Raw genomic sequence first — 17,061 nt, 5'->3', positions numbered from 1 at the left:
GAAGTTTTGATCGGTGGGGGTCCGAGCACTGGGTACCCACCGATCGCTAAGAAGTGGTTGAGTGCTGTGACGGTTAGTTTCTGATCAGCTTTTGTCGGAAAGATGAGCAAGTGGTGTACGGGCTCAATAGAAAGTCTAAGAGCCCATACACTGCTTGCTCGGCTTTCCAAAGAGAGCCGATCAGAAACTAAGCAGCACAGTGCTCACCGAAACGATTCTGCCGCTTTGTTTTAGCGATCGGTGGGGGTCTCAGTGCTCAGAACCCCACCAATCAAAACTTCTGACATGTGACTATGACATGTCAAAAGTTTTTTCAAAGTTTAGTTACTCTTTAATTTGACGTTAGAACGTCACTGTAAAGTCAATGATAGATGATTTCACCTTGAGGTATAAAAGCATTACATAACAATGCTACACCAGCCAGTATTAGAGAAGCAGCCTGTGTCACTCGGCGCCCAGTATAGCTCAATAGGATGGCACCTGCCAACTTAGATGGTAAATCAATGGATCCAAAGACAAATTGCAGCAGGAAAATATCAACACCAAAATTTTGCAAGTCCATGCCAAGGCCGTAAAATGCAAAGCTGGTGGAGAACCTGGAAGATAAGGAAAGCCATAGAACATCTGAGCTTATCTACGAAAAAATACATAGGTATATACAGGCAGAGATTTTAATAAACCTTTTGTCTTCTTTGTGGTATGGGTTGAGCGATTACTACTGGTGAACCGTATGAGAACAAAAATCAGCTTGTTTGGAAATCAGTGTGAAAAATAATCGTAAGGGTATGTTCACACGGCGGGGGTCCGTAACGGCTGAAATTACGGGGATGTTTCAGCCTGAAAACATCCCCGTAAATTCAGCCGTAACGGCATGTGCAGGCGCTTGAACGCCGCGTCAATTACGGCCGTAATTAGCGCTGCTATTCATTGGAGTCAATGAATAGCGGCTCCAATTACGGCCAAAGAAGTGACAGGTCACTTCTTCTACGCGGGCGTCTATTTACGCGCCGTCATTTGACAGCGGCGCGTAAATATACGCCTCGTGTGAACAGACAAACGTCTGCCCATTGCTTTCAATGGGCAGATGTTTGTCAGCGCTATTGAGGCGCTATTTTCAGACGTAATTCGGGGCAAAAACGCCCGAATTACGTCCGTAAATAGGCCGTGTGAACATTCCCTAAGAAGACTACTGCGGTGGTAATGAGATACAATTTATTGGAAAAAAGGTAAATATCTGATGTCTATTTGTATTACATAAAAAAAACAGTATATATATATATATGTCTATTCTTAGTGTAAGTACACAAGGCACATAGTAATAAAATAGTTATTGTATTTAAGTATATAAAAAATTGACATACTGTTAATTTTTTTTTACAAGCTAAATTTAAACTCTGGAGATGAGGAACGGCTGGCAATAATGCCAGTTTCTTTGAGATTACCCATTAATACTTTTACCACTAGATGACACGATCACTCTACAAAGTTTATAAATCACACTGTAGATTGCTGCGGTCATATAGTGCCATCAACATCTATAGCGCTCTATATAGAACAGTATAACAATTACATAAGATATTTTAGTACAGACAAGAGTAACAGTGTTTCCATGATATGTTAAGGTCCTATAACACGGCCGGTCCTATGAAAACGGGCACCAATCAACAAGCTACGATCAGTAATGCATGGGGACGAGTGATCATCGGCTGAATGTTGCTTTGTTTACACAGGACAATGATCGGGAACGAGTGTTCATATGAACGCTCATTTGCCCGATCATTGGCCTATGTATAAGGGCCTCTAGGCAAGAGCCCTGTCCATACAAGTTTACAATCTCTAGGGAATAGAGACAAGGCGTTAAGGAAGAGGGAAAGCAGCTCTAAACATGTCAGGTCAAGGTAGTATTGGAATATCGGTTGGGGGAAATCTTTAGTCCAGGTCATACAGTTAGAAGAGGTATTTCACTTAACGTTTAGAGGTTTGGAGAGTGTCAGATGGAATGAGGGAGAGAGTTCCAGAAGAGAAGGGAGGCAGGAGAGAAGTCTTGTATGCGAGAGTTTAAAGGGGTTATGTGGGGACCGAAAAGTATTAGCAATGTACTCACTGCAGTATGTTAGTACACTGTTAATATACATTTTGGTCCCCCATCGCGCTGATTGTGAGATTTTAATAGATTTTTACAGAGCTGGCGGGGGACCGGAAGTCTAGCTGCACAGTCTTCCTTCATGACGACATGACTCTTGGTCACGTGACCGGCGCTGCTATACCATATTTACTCGCTGTAGTAGTAGTACAGCGATTACATAGAGTAAAATGGGGCTGGTCACATGACGAAGAGTTGTGTCGTCATGAAGGAAAACTGTGCAACTAGGCTTCCGGTCCCCCGCCAGCGCTGTAAAACTCTATTAAAACCTCATAATCAGTGCGACAGGGAACCGGAATGTATATTAGTAGTGTACTTACATACTGCAGTGAGTACATTGCTAATACTTTTCAGTCCCCACATAACCCCTTTAAGGAGTTGATTAGAGGGGTAGAGAGGAGATGGTCTTTGTCATTGCAGAAGTTTGCATGTGGGGTGATATATTACAGAAAAAATGTTAGACAGAGCATAATTGAAGTGTTTTGTACATTAATGTGATGCTTTTGAATTGGATTCTTTGTGTGATGGACAGCCAATGAAGGGACTGACAAATGTGGGCGGAATCAGAAGAACAAGGGGTACATTATATGTTTAAAAGCAACGGGCCTCATTTAAAAAATGTCTAACAGAAAAACATCAAACAATCACAGTACAGATTTCATTTTTCCAGAGTAGTTAAATAGGTCCTGTCTACCCTCCTGACATTTGTTTAATAAATACTTGTACTCTCCATAAAATAACAATTCCGAAGTATCATTTCTTAGAACTCTTCATTATGTTATCTACTGTTATTCCTCCCGGAAATATATGAATAAATTGTCAATTGAGCGCTACCATTCCCCTGGTCAATAGGGTGTATGCCTACAGAGTCTGACACTAATACAGATGTCAGGAGAGCTGACAGGTACACTTTAAAGGGGTTCTTCAGCCAGTAAAAATTGATGGCCTATCCTCAGGATAGGCCATGAATAACTGATGGGTTGGGGTCAGACTTCCGGGACCCCCGCCTATCAGCTGTTTTGAAGATGGCTCACTGTGAACATGGCCGGTCTTAAATACGTTCGACCAGTGCGGTCGCACAGGGCGCCAGCCGCTACACTGCAAGAGGGGCGCCAGCGGGTGTATGTATCCCCGCGCCGTTGCAACTACCAGCGGGGATACACACACTAACTACAGTCGCCTTTCCGCCCAGTTGCTTCTTCACTTAGTCGCCGTCACTACCGCTGTGAATAGCAGCTGCAAGAGGCGACACCGGGCATGAGGGCGATGACGCCGCTAGCAGCTGCTGCTATAGCGGTAGCGACGGCACTATAGCAGAGCAGGGAGGTGTGGGCTGTGTGGCACTACCAACCAGGGGTCTGTGGGCTGTGTGGCACTGCCAACCTGTGGGCTGTGTGGCACTACCAACCAGGGGGCTGTGTGGCACTACCAACCAGGGGGCTGTGTGGCACTACCAACCAGGGGGCTGTGTGGAACTACCAACCAGGGGGCTGTGTGGCACTACCAACCAGGAGGCTGTGGGCAGTGTGGCACTACCAACCGGGAGGCAAAGCCTAATCGGCTTGCTGTCAGTAAATAACTGACAGATCTAATACATTGCACTACGTAGCTAGTGCAATGTATTAGAAAAAAACATCAGACAGCTGGAACTTCAAGTCCCCTAGTGGGACATGAAAAAAGGTGTAAAGAAAAAGTATTAAAAAAAAAAGTTTCAAAAAAAGTGAAAAAAATAAAAGTTTGGAAAACAATAAAAGTTTAAAGTAATAAAATAAAACACAATCACCCTTTTTCCCTTATCAAGTCCTTTATTATTGAAAAAAATAAGTATTTGGTATTACCACGACCGTAACAACCTGAGGTATCAAAATATTATATTATTTACTGCACGCGGCTAACAGCGTAAAAAAAAAAACGTAAAAAAAACTATACCAGAGTTTCTGTTTTTTGGTCACTTTGCCCTACAAATATTGGAATAAAAAGTGATCAAAGAGTCGCACGTATCCAAAAATGGTACCTATAAAAACTATAGCTTGTCTCGCAAAAAACAAGCCCTCGTATAGCTCCGTCGACAAAAAAATTAAAAAAGTTATGGTTCCCACAATTTGGCGACAGAAAAAATACATTCTTTTTACAAAAGTAATTTTATTGTGCAAAAAGTTGTAAAACATAAAAAAGTTCTATAAATTAGGTATCGCCAGAATCGGACTGACCCGCAGAATAAAGTTAACAAGTAATTTATAATGCATGGTGAACGCTGTATAAAAAGAACTAAAAAATCTGTGCCAGAATTGTGTTTTTTTGTTTACCTGGTCTCCCAAAAAATAGGATAAAAGGTGATCAAAAAGTCGCATGTACCCCAAAATGGTACCAATAATCGCTACAGCTCGTCCTACAAAAAAACAGCCCTCATACCACTACGTCTATGAAAAAAGAAAATTAGTTTTGGCTCCAATAGATAAAAAATATGCAGTTGTGCCCGAGGGGAACATTTCTTCTGTTTCAAGAGGCGATTGATCAAGGACCTAAGGCCGGATTCACACGAGCGTGTTCAGTCCGTGATATACGGTCCGCAGGTCGGCCGCATTTCCCGGACTGAGTACACTGCAGTGAACTGGGCTCCTAGCATCATCGTTATCTATGACACTAGGAGTCCCTGCTTCTCCGCGGAACTACTGTCCCGTACTGTAAACATGATTACAGTACAGGACAGTTTCCCTGCAGCGAGGCAGGGACTCCTAGCGTCGTACATAACTATGACGATAAGAGCCCAGCTCCCTGCAGTGTGTTCAGTCCGGGAAATGCGGCCGACCTGCGGACCGTATATCACGGACTGAACACGCTCGTGTGAATCCGGCCTAAAATTAGGGAACCTAGGAAGGGGAGGGCCCGTATTATACCAGGACAACACTTTCCCAGCAAAATTCCCCAAACTGCAAAGGTGCGGAGCGTGGACCAAAAGGAGCATAAGAAAGGACGCCATTTATCAATGCGACACTGGCCTGTGCAGAAAGGATTGCTTCACAGCGTAACACACATCTATGGATTATTTTATTGTTTTTTTACCCCATTATTATACCACCTGACTATGCCCCTGATGTACTCTGACCAGCTTACATGTACCCCCACATTATAAATGGAAACACCAGTAATACTCAAACAAATCTACTACCAAGCAAAATCCGCTCTCCAAAAGCCAAATGGCGCTCTCTCCCATCGGAGCCCTACAGTGTGCCCAAACAGCAGTTTCCTTCCACATATATGGCATCCTCATACCCGGGAGAACCCTTTTAACAATTTTTGGGGTGTGTGTCTCCAGTGGCATAAGCTGCGCATTACATATTTGCCACTGAAATGGCATATCTAGGGAAAAATATAAATTTTTAATTTGCACCATCCGCAGCGCATTCATTTATGGAAAAGACTTGTGGGGTGAAAATGCTCACTACACCCCTTAATAAATGCCTTGAGGGGTGCAGTTTCCAAATTGGGTCACTTCTCAGGGTTTTCTTTTTATTATTTCACATCTGAGCCTCTGCAATTGTGAACCAATACTTTGCAAACCGCCAAATTAGGCCTCAATTTCGCATGGTACGCTTTCACTCCTGAGCCTGGTCGAATGTCCAGGCAAAAGATTAGGGCCACATGTTGGGTGTTTCTAAAACCGGGAAATACTGCATAATAATTAGAGAGCTGTCTTGTTATGGTGGCACAAGCTGGGCACCACATATTGGCATATCTATGGAAAAAAATCCCATTTTCACTCTGCAACATCGAGTGCACACTAATTTCTACAAAACACCTGCAGGGTTAACATGCTCACTACACCACTAAGTAAATGCATTGAGGGGTGTAGTTTCCAAAATGGGGTCACTTCTAGGGGGTTTCCACTGTTTTGGAAACCAATCCAGCAAAATCTGCACTCCAAATGGTGCTCTTTCCTTCTGAGCCCTGCTGTGTGCCCAAACAGCAGTTTATGACCACATATGGGGTATTGCCGTACTCGGGAGAAATTGCTTTACAAATGTTGGGTTCATTTTTCTCTATATTTGTTGAGAAAACAAAAAATTTTGCGCTAAGGCTACGTCTTATTGAAGAAAAAGGATTGTTTTTATTTTCACTGCCCAATTCTAATAAATTATATGAAACATCTATGGGGTCAAAATGCTTACTACACCCCCAGATGAATTCCTCAATGGGTGTAGTTTCCAAAATGGGGTCACTTGTGGGGGGTTTCCACTGTTTTGTCCCCTCAGGGGCTTTGTAAATGTGACATGGCCTCCGCAAACCATTCCTGTTAAATGTGAACTCCAAAAGCCAAATGGTGCTCCATCCCTTCTGAGCCCTGCTGTTTGTCCAAACAGCCATTTATTACCACATGTGGGGTACTGGTTTACTTGGGAGAAATTGCTTTACAAATTTTGTGGTGCTTTTTCTCCTTTAGTCCTTGTAGAAATGAGAAAAAAATTAGCTAAACCTACATTTTCTTTGAAAAAATTTAGATTTTAATTTTCACAGCCTACTTCCAATAATTTCTGTAAAAAAACCTGTGCGGTCAAAATGCTCAATATAAACCCTGGATAATTTCCTTGAGGTGTGTAGTTTCCCAAATGGGATCACTTTTGAGGGATTTCCACTGTTTTTTCACCGCAAGAGCCCTTCAAACCTATATATTTGAATAAAAATAAGGCCCCAAAATCCACTAGGTGCTCCTTTGCTTCTGAGGCCGGTGCTTCATTCCAGTGGCACGCTACGGCCACATGTGTAATATTTCCTAAAACTGCAGAACCTGCGCAATAAATATTGAGTTGCATTTCTCTGGTAAAACTTTCTGTGTTATAAAGAAAATTGGATTAAAAATTAATTTCTGCAAAAAAATATGAAATTTGTAAATTTCACCCCTACTTTGCTTTAATTCCTGTGAAAAGTTTAAAGGGGTAAAAAATAATTCTAAATGCTGTTTTGAATACTTTGAGGGGTGAAGTTTTTAAAATGGGGTGACTTTTTTGGGGTTTCTAATATAGAAGGCCCTCAAAGCCACTTCACAACTGAACTGCCCCCTGTATAAATAGCCTTTTGAAATTTTCTTGAAAAATGTGAGAAATTGCTGCTAAAGTTCAAAGCCTTGTAACGTCCTAGAAAGATAAAAGGATGTTCAAAAAACGATGCCAATCTAAAGTAGACATATGGGGGATGTTCGTTAGCAACTATTTTGTGTGTTATAACTGCCTGTCTTACAAGCAGATACATTTAAGTTGAGAAAAATGCAAATTTTTGCAATTTTTTGCTACATTTTGGTGTTTTTCACAATTAAATACTGAACATATCGAGCAAATTTTGCCAGTAACATAAAGTCCAATGTGTCATGAGAAAACAATCTCAGAATCGTTTGGATAGGTAAAAGCATTCCGAAGTTATTACCACATAAATTGAAACATGTCAGATTTTAAAAATGAGGCTCTGTCAGGAAGGTCAAAAGTGGGCAAAGAGGGAAGGGGTTAAAAGATAGAAAAGCTGGGCTGTTACAAACAAATCACAACAAAGCTTACTCACCAGACGATCATTAGACAAATTGTGACTTTGCACATTCCTGAAGTGCGGAATAGGTCCAGCGGTGAATGAACATGCTTCACACTATTTAACTCAGACTGCATGTGAGAAATAAGAATCTACAAAAGTGTTATTAGTATCATGAAGATGTTGTTCTTTAGTATGTGTGTTACATCACTAAAAGCAGTTAATCATCAGGCCATATTCACAAAGAGCGGATACGCTGCATAAGGGTATGTGCACACACACTAATTACGTCCGTAATTGACGGACGTATTTCGGCCGCAAGTACCGGACCGAACACAGTGCAGGGAGCCGGGCTCCTAGCATCGTAGTTATGTACGATGCTAGGAGTCCCTGCCTCGCTGCAGGACAACTGTCCCGTACTGTAATCATGTTTTCAGTACGGGACAGTTGTCCTGCAACGAGGCAGGGACTCCTAGCATCGTACATAAGTATGATGCTAGGAGCCCGGCTCCCTGCACTGTGTTCAGTCCGGTACTTGCGGCCGAAATACGTCCGTCAATTACGGACGTAATTAGTGTGTGTGCACATACCCTAAAAGTATCCTTCCTGGAACCCGCAGGGAATTCCGATGTAATTAGGACTCCCATTGACTATGTGAACATTTGCCGCGTTTTCAGAGTGCCTAATGCGCCAAAGAATTTACCTGACTCTTTTTTTTTTTTTATGCAACGCATTTTTTAAATACGCTCTTGTAAAAAAACGCGTTGTATGTACTAACAGCGCGCTTTTCCATTGATCTGAATGGGAAGCTTAATCAAGTGTTTTTCAACACAGCGTATCCGACATAGAACCCACAGGGAAATATAGGAATCAAAGGAAGTGTAAACATTTTAATTAAATTTAAACAAGAATTATTTTTTTTTAAGATTTGCAATTTCTGTGGCGGAATCAGTTTTTCTGCTGCACAAATCGCAAAATTTGCGATTTGTTGCAGCTTTTGCCTTCCCATTGAACTCAATGGGGAAAACCACAACATAAGTGCAACAATTCCGCAGCATAAATTGACATGCTGCGGATTTAAAATCTGTACCGCAGGTCAATTTATGCACGTTTTCAGAGTTGATTTTTTTTCAGCAGTGTGTGGATGGGATTTGGTCAAATCTCATCCACTTTGCTGCTATTGTAATACGCTGCAGATTTTCCGCAATGAAATCGGTTGTAGAAAATTTCGCAGCTAATGCACACCAAGTGCACATATAGTAGTTTATCAGGGAGAGAATCTGCAAGTAGATCCTGGGACAACTTTTTAGGCAAAGTGTGGGCACTATAGTTACAGTTACATAGCTACTAGATGAAGGTTTTGAACCCAAGTGTTTATACACAAATCAGTTTATACTGGTCCTTCTCAATGAATTAGAATATCATCAAAAAGTTAAAGAGGCTCTGTCACCAGATTTTGCAACCCCTATCTGCTATTGCAGCAGATAGGCGCTGCAATGTAGATTACAGTAACGTTTTTATTTTAAAAAAACGAGCATTTTTGGCCAAGTTATGACCATTTTTGTAGTTATGCAAATGAGGCTTGCAAAAGTCCAAGTGGGTGTGTTTAAAAGTAAAAGTCCAAGTGGGTGTGTATTATGTGCGTACATCGGGGCGTTTTTAATACTTTCACTAGCTGGGCGCTCTGATGAGAAGTAACATCCTCTTCTCTTCAGAACGCCCAGCTTGTGACAGTGCAGATCTGTGACGTCACTCACAGGTCCTGCATCGTGACGGCCACATCGGCACCAGAGGCTACAGTTGATTCTGCAGCAGCATCAGCGTTTGCAGGTAAGTCGATCTTACCTGCAAACGCTGATGCTGCTGCAGAATCAACTGTAGCCTCTGCTGCCGATGTGGCCGTCACGATGCAGGACCTGTGAGTGACGTCACAGATCTGCACTGTCACAAGCTGGGCGTTCTGAAGAGAAGAGGATGTTACTTCTCTTCACAGCGCCCAGCTAGTAAAAGTATTAAAAACGCCCCGATGTACGCACCTAATACACGCCCACTTGGACTTTTACTTTTAAACACACCCACTTGGACTTTTGCAAGCCTCATTTGCATAATTACAAAAATGGTCATAACTTGGCCAAAAATGCTCGTTTTTTAAAAATAAAAACGTTACTGTAATCTACATTGCAGCGCCTATCTGCTGCAATAGCAGATAGGGGTTGCAAAATCTGGTGACAGAGCCTCTTTAATTTATTTCAGTAATTCAATTCAAAAAGTGAAACTCATATAATATAGATTCATTACACACAGAGTGATCTATTTCCAGCATTTTTTTATTTTAATGTTGATGATTATGGTAACAGTTAATGAAAACCCAAAATTTTGAGTGTCAGAAAATTAGAATATTATATAAGCCCAATTTCAAAAATGATTTTTAATACCGAAATATTGGCCTACTTGAAAGTATGTACAGCATGTGCACTCAATACTTTGCCGGGGCTCCTTTTGCATGAAATACTGCATCATCGCGGCGTGGCATGGAGGCGATCAGCCTGTGGCACTGCTGAGGTGTTATGGAAGCCCCAGTTGTTTTGATAGCGGCCTTCAGTTCATCTGCATTGTTGGGTCTGGTGTCTCATCTTCCTCTTGACAATACCCCATAGATTCTCTATAGGCAGGGGCGTAACTAGGAAAGACTGGGCCCCATAGCAAACTTTTGACTGGGGCCCCCCCTCCCCTGGGTGTCACACAATCCCCCCCCCCTTGTAGATAGTGCCTTTTTTACAAACCCCCCCTTTTGATAACACCATACAGCCCCCCTGTAGATAACGCCATACAGCCCCCTTTGTAGATATGTACAGAGGGGGCTGTATGGCGTTATCTACGGGGGGGCTGTATGGCGTTATCTACGGGGGGACTGTATGGCGTTATCTACGGGAGGACTGTATGGCATTATCTACGGGGGGACTGTATGGCGCTATCTACAGGGGGGACTGTATGGCGCTATCTACAGAGGGGGCTGTATGGCGTTATCTAGAGGGGGGACTGTATGGCGTTATCTACGGGGGGGCTGTATGGCGTTCCCTACAGAGGGGGCTGTATGGCGCTACCTACAGGGGGGATCTGTAGGGAACGCCATACAGCCCCCCCTGTAGGGAACGCCATACAGCCCCCCCTGTAGGGAACGCCATACAGCCCCCCCTGTAGGGAACGCCATACAGTCCCCCCTCCCTGTAGGGAACGCCATACAGCGTCGTCCCCCTGTAGGGAACGCCATACAGCCCCCCCTGTAGAGAACGCCATACAGAGTCCCCCCCTGTAGGGAACGCCATACAGCCCCCCCCCCTGTAGAGAACGCCATACAGCCCCCCCTGTAGGGAACGCCATACAGCCCCCCCCCTCCCAAAAAAATGCAACCTACAGTGTGTCCTAATAAACGACATGTATCCCCTATCCACAGGATAGGGGATACATGTGTGATCGCTGGCAGCGATAGGGAGAACGGGGGACTGAAAGTCCGCCGGAAGTTCTCCATGACTAACCTCTGACTTCCGGCGTCTGCGCAGCTCACTAAAAATGAAAGGAGCGCTGGTCACGCATGCGCACAAGCGAGACCGCCGCTCCATTAATTTCTCCGGAGCTGCTGACACAGACCCCGGAAGTCCGAGGTTTGTGATGGAGAACTTCAGGGGACTTTCAGTCCCCCGTTCTCCCTATCGCTGCCAGCGATCACACATGTATCCCCTATCCTGTGGATAGGGGATACAAGTCTTTTGTTTAATGGCAGAGCGGGGAGATACCTCCCTGCTCTGCCGTACTGTTCAGTGGCATCGCGCTGTAGCAGCCATAGCGGCTGCTAGCGGAGCCTCCGGCCATGGTGGGGGCCCGTGCCGGCAGGCGACAAGGGCCCCCTCATGCCGCAGGCCCCGTAGCAGCCGCTACTGCTGCTACGGCGGTAGTTACGCCACTGTCTATAGGGTTTAGGTCAGGCCAGTTTGTTGGCTAATCAACACAGTGATACTGTGGTTATATTAAACCAGGTATTGGTAGTTTTGGCAGTGTGGGCAGGTGCCAAGTCCTTCTGGAAAATGAAATCTGCATCACCATAAAGCTTGTCAGCAGAGGGAAGCATGAAGTGCTAAAATTTCCCGGTAGACGGCTGCGCTGACTCCGGACTTGATATAACACAGTGGACCAACACTGTTGCTCAGTGGCCCAAAGTCCTGTTTTCAGATGAAAGTAAATTTTGCATTTAATTTGGAGATTAAGGTCCCAGAGTCTGGAAGAAGAGCGGAGAGGCACTAAATTCAAGTTGCTTGCAGTCCAGTGTGAAGTTTCCACAATCAGTGATTGTTTGGGGGCCATGTCATCTGCGGTTGTTGGTCCACTGTGTTATATCAAGTCCAGAGTCAACGCAGCCGTCTATCAGGAAATTTTCGGGCACTTCATGCTTTCCTCTGCTGACAAGCTTTATGGAGATGCAGATTTCATTTTCCAGCAGGACTTGGCACCTGCCCACACTGCCAAAAGTACCAATAACCACGGTTAAATAACCACAGTATCACTGCGCTTGATTGGCCAACAAAGTCGCCTGACCTAAACCCCATAGAGATTCTATGGGGTATTGTTAAGAGGAAGATAAGAGACTCCAGACCCAACAATGCAGACGAGCTGAAGGCTGCTATCAAAGCAACCTGGGCTTCCATAACACCTCAGCAGTGCCACAGTCTGATCGCCACGCCACATTGATGCAGTAATTCATGCAAAAGGAGCCCCGACCAAGTATTGAGGGCATATACTGTACATATCAGTAGGCCAACATTTCGGTATTAAAAATCATTTGTGAAATTAGGCTTATATAATAATCTAGTTTTCGGAGACACTAAATTTGGGGATTTCATTAACGGTTACCATAATCCTCAACATTAAAATAAAAAACTGCTGGAAATAGATCACTCTGTGTGTAATGAATCTATATAATATATGAGTTTCACTTTTTGAATTGAATTACTGAAATAAACTTACTTTTTGATGATATTCTAATTCATTGAGAAGGACTAGTATATGAAAAGCTGCATTACTTGATGTCCGGTATTGTAAACATATAGGGCATGAGAGAAGTAGTTGGAGATTGACACTGGTTAGCTGGGTCCGTTCCTTATCCATATGTGTCAACTTGTTACAATTGCTTTCAGGGTTATTTTTTCTCTCTAGAAAAGGCCATGACTTCATAACAACAGCTGTAGTGACACTATAAACAGTGCAAGCAAGAGAGCCTTCATTAAAAGTATCAGAATGCCCCAATTAACAGAGTCTCCAGTAATAATACCACAGTGCCCACATGAATAGTGCTAGAGTTTCCCCATAACTAGTGCCAAACTAATGCCTCATGCACACGACCGTAGTTTTGCGGCCGGATACTATCCGCAATTGCAGATAGTATAGGACACATTCTATCCTATGGGCCAATGCACACGACGTGGTTTCCACGCTCCGTGCATTGCCCAGGAGCACGGACCGCAAAAAAATAGGACAAGTCATTTTACGGCCCGGGCTCCTTAAAGTCAATGTACATCTTGTGTGTGCACGGTCCGTGATTGCGGACGGCCCGCGGATTACATTCTTCGGGGCGTCTCTACTATAATCACGGACCGTGCGCACTGCTACGGTCGTGTGCATGAGGCCGGAGGCTCTGTTTAGATCATGTTTGTTGTGCATGGTCAGCAGGAAAATGTATACACTAAACGTTTAGCCCTGGCAAACACAACAGTATGCCATATGGCTGCATACATTACCCATACGTTTTTATACAGGATCCCCTTTATTGAAAAGCGTAGTTGCCTATGCAATTTTCTACAGTGTAAAAAAAGGTATTCTTACATATAATGCCAAAATGTATGGCAAAATGACAGACTTTTGGCACAGTACATTGGCCCCATTATAAGCTCATCTTGATCAGAGAATTTCCCGGTGAATACATTAAATGCAGTGATGTGAACAGAATCTTATTTTATATATAATAAAATATTAAAAACAAATTAAAACTCCACAAGCCAGTATTTTAGCAGGCTGCCAGAAAGTGACTTTGGCGCTGCTCACATGGCACTAGTGCTGATCACTATCAAAGTTTTTTCATCCGGTTGGATCCCTGCCAAACATACACCCAGCTTTTCGGAAGACTCGTCTGACCAGGTGGGTGCTCCCTCTATTTTTTGGAGAGAGACTATCCAGGAAGGTTTGCAAATATGGCCTTATCCAGAAAATTATTCACCCATTATGAAAGTTTAGATTACTGCTTAAGGCCCCATGCACACGACCGTAAAAATGCCCGTAATTACGGGCAGCAATTATGGGCCGCAATTACGGGTCATAGACTTCTATTGGCCACGGGTACTTTCCCGTTTGCGTACGGGAAGGTGCCCGGGCCGTTAGGACATGTTCTATATTTTTCATTTCAAGCCGTAATTACGGCACGGACAGGCCCATAGAAGTCTATGGGGCTCCCGTAATTACGGGTGGCTACGTGTGTGCACCCATAATTACGGGAGCGTTGCTAGGTGACGTCAGGGGATTTCAATTTTTGAATAAAGAGAAGCAGAGAAAATGGCGTCTGAGCGATCATGTGACATCATTTCCAGCCCCCCTTTTTTATGGCTCTGTAAATACGGGTGGAATACAGATGACAACGGACCCGTATTTACATGCACAGGTCCGTAAATACGGGTTAAAAACGTGTGACAACGGACCCGTATTTACGGGAGGGAAAAAAATACGGTTGTGTGCATGGGGCCTTAGATTATTCTCTTAGTATTAAATGTACTTAAATGTTACCTTTTCTGTAAGCTTTTCTCCTTCTTCTCTCTTTCCATTAATCCTAGCTATTCTTTGCAGGTTTCTAAGTGCCTGATGTGACCGGCCATTCATTATAAGCCAGCGGGCAGACTCTGGAACACACCTGTAGTACATAGATTACACACTAGTACATTTATATATTAAATTCAGATTAACAATGCTACTCAAGGTGGCCAGAGGAAAAGGTCATGGGACATTGCAGCAAAGACTGGCACCAGATAGCGTAAAGTCACATCATTATTATATCCAAAATAAAAGCAGCAAGACATCGGATTGTGAAGAAAGAGAAACGGCTGAGGCCCATGCTATTTCCTGCTGTTTTTACACCGATATAATAAAGAAATGATGTTATGCTAGCTGGTGCCGATCTTCACTACTATTCAAGGTTTTCATTAGGAAGACTTTACACAATAGCTTGTCTGACATTGCAGCGGAGACAAACTGGATCATTGGACTGATCATGCTGAATTTTGGCAGTGCAATGTACATGACTCAAATAAGTCGAGTCACTTCCCCCCTTATGTAAAAACTACCCTTCCCAAAGCAGACACTGAAACAGAGTTGGATTTTTATGGCCACAGCAGCCGTTTATTATTTACATAACAATGAATTTTTAAATACCATAACTTTTGAATCCCCAAAAAGGGATTCATCATAACATTAAATAACCCACTGCGACCCTATCAGGGTCACAACATTATTAACCAACCATAATGACAGGGGCAAGTCCATGAAGCCACCGATACTTAATTTTGGCCATCTGCCCACCAATACCTTACCCCCAGCCGTAACCCGGCCCGGGGGCACCAATTACCTTTTGCAGATGACCACCATATATATAACCCAGCTTTCAAAAGGGGTAACACCCTAAGAAGCCGACTAATTGGGGGTGCATCCCGTGATGCATTCCCCCCCCACCACTTTTTTATGACCTACTTCAAGGACTCCCCCCCGCTAAAGCGAAACAGGCCTTGACCACCTCACGCCTGCGAGCTCCTCCACACTCCTACTGCTCGCTCGATTCCATCAGTCAAAGCCAGACTCCACATATCCATCCTCACATCATTGAGGTGCACACCATCCTCTCTCCAATACCTGCCTGTCCCAGCCTCCAGATCCCAGTGGCGCACCGCAACCCCACCATTACGCGCCACGAAGCTCGATATGGCCCTGTTAGCCTTAATGCGAGCCTTGTTGATTTTTCCCGCCGAACGAGCCATCCGCCAGCTCTTCCTAGGGACCATCTCGGACCACACAGTCACCAATTTGGGATAAGTTGCCCATAAGCAGAGCAAATCATGCTTGACGTCCCGTACCAACTTCCGGAAAGGGCATAGGCCCAAATCGTTGCCTCCCACATGCAACACCAGCACCTCCGGCGCCCTGTCAAGCAGTACAAAATTGTGAAACTCAGGCAATACCCTGTTCCATGTCATTCCCCGTATACCCATCCACCTCACGACCGCCGTGTCCCGCGGAATCCTGAGCTGTCGACCGTCCGGCTGTACATCTGCGCAAAGGGCACCCCAGTACACAAAAGTGTCTCCCATAATCCACACCATGCATGAGTCACGGCCTGCAAAACAAATGGAGAACATACACGCACCACCGTTCGCTGCCGCGCACAATTAATACTCAGGCGGAAACGCACACACCCGGAACATGTTATACATTACCATATCACAACATGTGCAAGTGAACATAAGAACGGAAACGCGCAGACTCCCAACGCCCTATCCGCGCACACCTGCTTCATCCAAACCCCATCTCACCGCCTCCGTCGCTGCCCCTATACGGAAAGAATGCGACGAGTACTGCTCTGCCTGCACCCCGCTAGCCACTAGACACTTTCTGAAAACTGAGATAAACTGATACCGCGACAGAAACTTGCCATCCGCGTGCCGCAGCAACGGCGCGTCCGAGAGATCTAAATCCACCTGTAAAGGATCTGCCAGGCACAGCTTCGGGGTTAACTCCCAGAACTAATTAGTCAGCACCTGAGAATACATCCCTGAGACTGACTCCTGCTTCCACCATTCAGGCTGGCAGGCTTAGGAGTGGGAGAACCTATCGTAACCTGGCCAGACTCAGCTAGCTCCCGCCCTCGGTCTATTTAAGCCTGCACTTCCTGTCCCTCGGTGCTTGTGATTCTTTCCTTGTGGTTTCCTGGCCCAGCTACAGCTCCTGCTATTTTTGATCCTGCTCCATACAGACCCTGGCTTACCGACTACTCTTCTGCTTTTCGTTTTGTACCTCGCACACTCGGCTCGTTCACCACTCTGGTTGCTCACGGTGTTGCCGTGGGCAACGACCCCTTTTTCTTGCTTGTTTTCCTTTGTATGTTTGTCGTGTTTGTCGTGCACTTACTGAGCGCAGGGACCGCCGCCCAGTTGTACCCCGTCGCCTAGGGCGGGTCGTTGCAAGTAGGCAGGGACAGAGTGGCGGGTAGATTAGGGCTCACTTGTCCGTCTCCCTACCCCCTGCCATTACATAATCACAAGCCCATACCTAGTCTACCCCTGTTCCCTGACACCACTATGGATCCCCGTGAGACCCTG

The 17,061-nt window shown here is 44.6% G+C and overlaps 1 protein-coding gene across 1 annotated transcript in view; it reads right to left on the bottom strand.

The window, feature by feature from the left end:
- The window catches only part of LOC142660238 (solute carrier family 22 member 6-A-like), a 65,438-nt gene that overhangs the window by 14,616 nt on the left and 33,761 nt on the right, over positions 1-17,061 (bottom strand). Inside the window, exons 5-7 of the mRNA XM_075836821.1 lie at positions 14,483-14,606; positions 7,694-7,809; positions 382-596 (exon numbers count right to left, since the gene is read on the bottom strand). Coding sequence (XP_075692936.1) covers positions 382-596; positions 7,694-7,809; positions 14,483-14,606 — 455 coding nt within the window. The remainder of the gene's footprint in view (positions 1-381; positions 597-7,693; positions 7,810-14,482; positions 14,607-17,061) is intronic.

This window comes from Rhinoderma darwinii, chromosome 9 (assembly GCF_050947455.1).
Source record: "Rhinoderma darwinii isolate aRhiDar2 chromosome 9, aRhiDar2.hap1, whole genome shotgun sequence".
Classification (NCBI taxonomy): Eukaryota; Metazoa; Chordata; class Amphibia; order Anura; family Rhinodermatidae; genus Rhinoderma; species Rhinoderma darwinii.
This window is presented reverse-complemented; position numbering and strand designations above follow the sequence as displayed.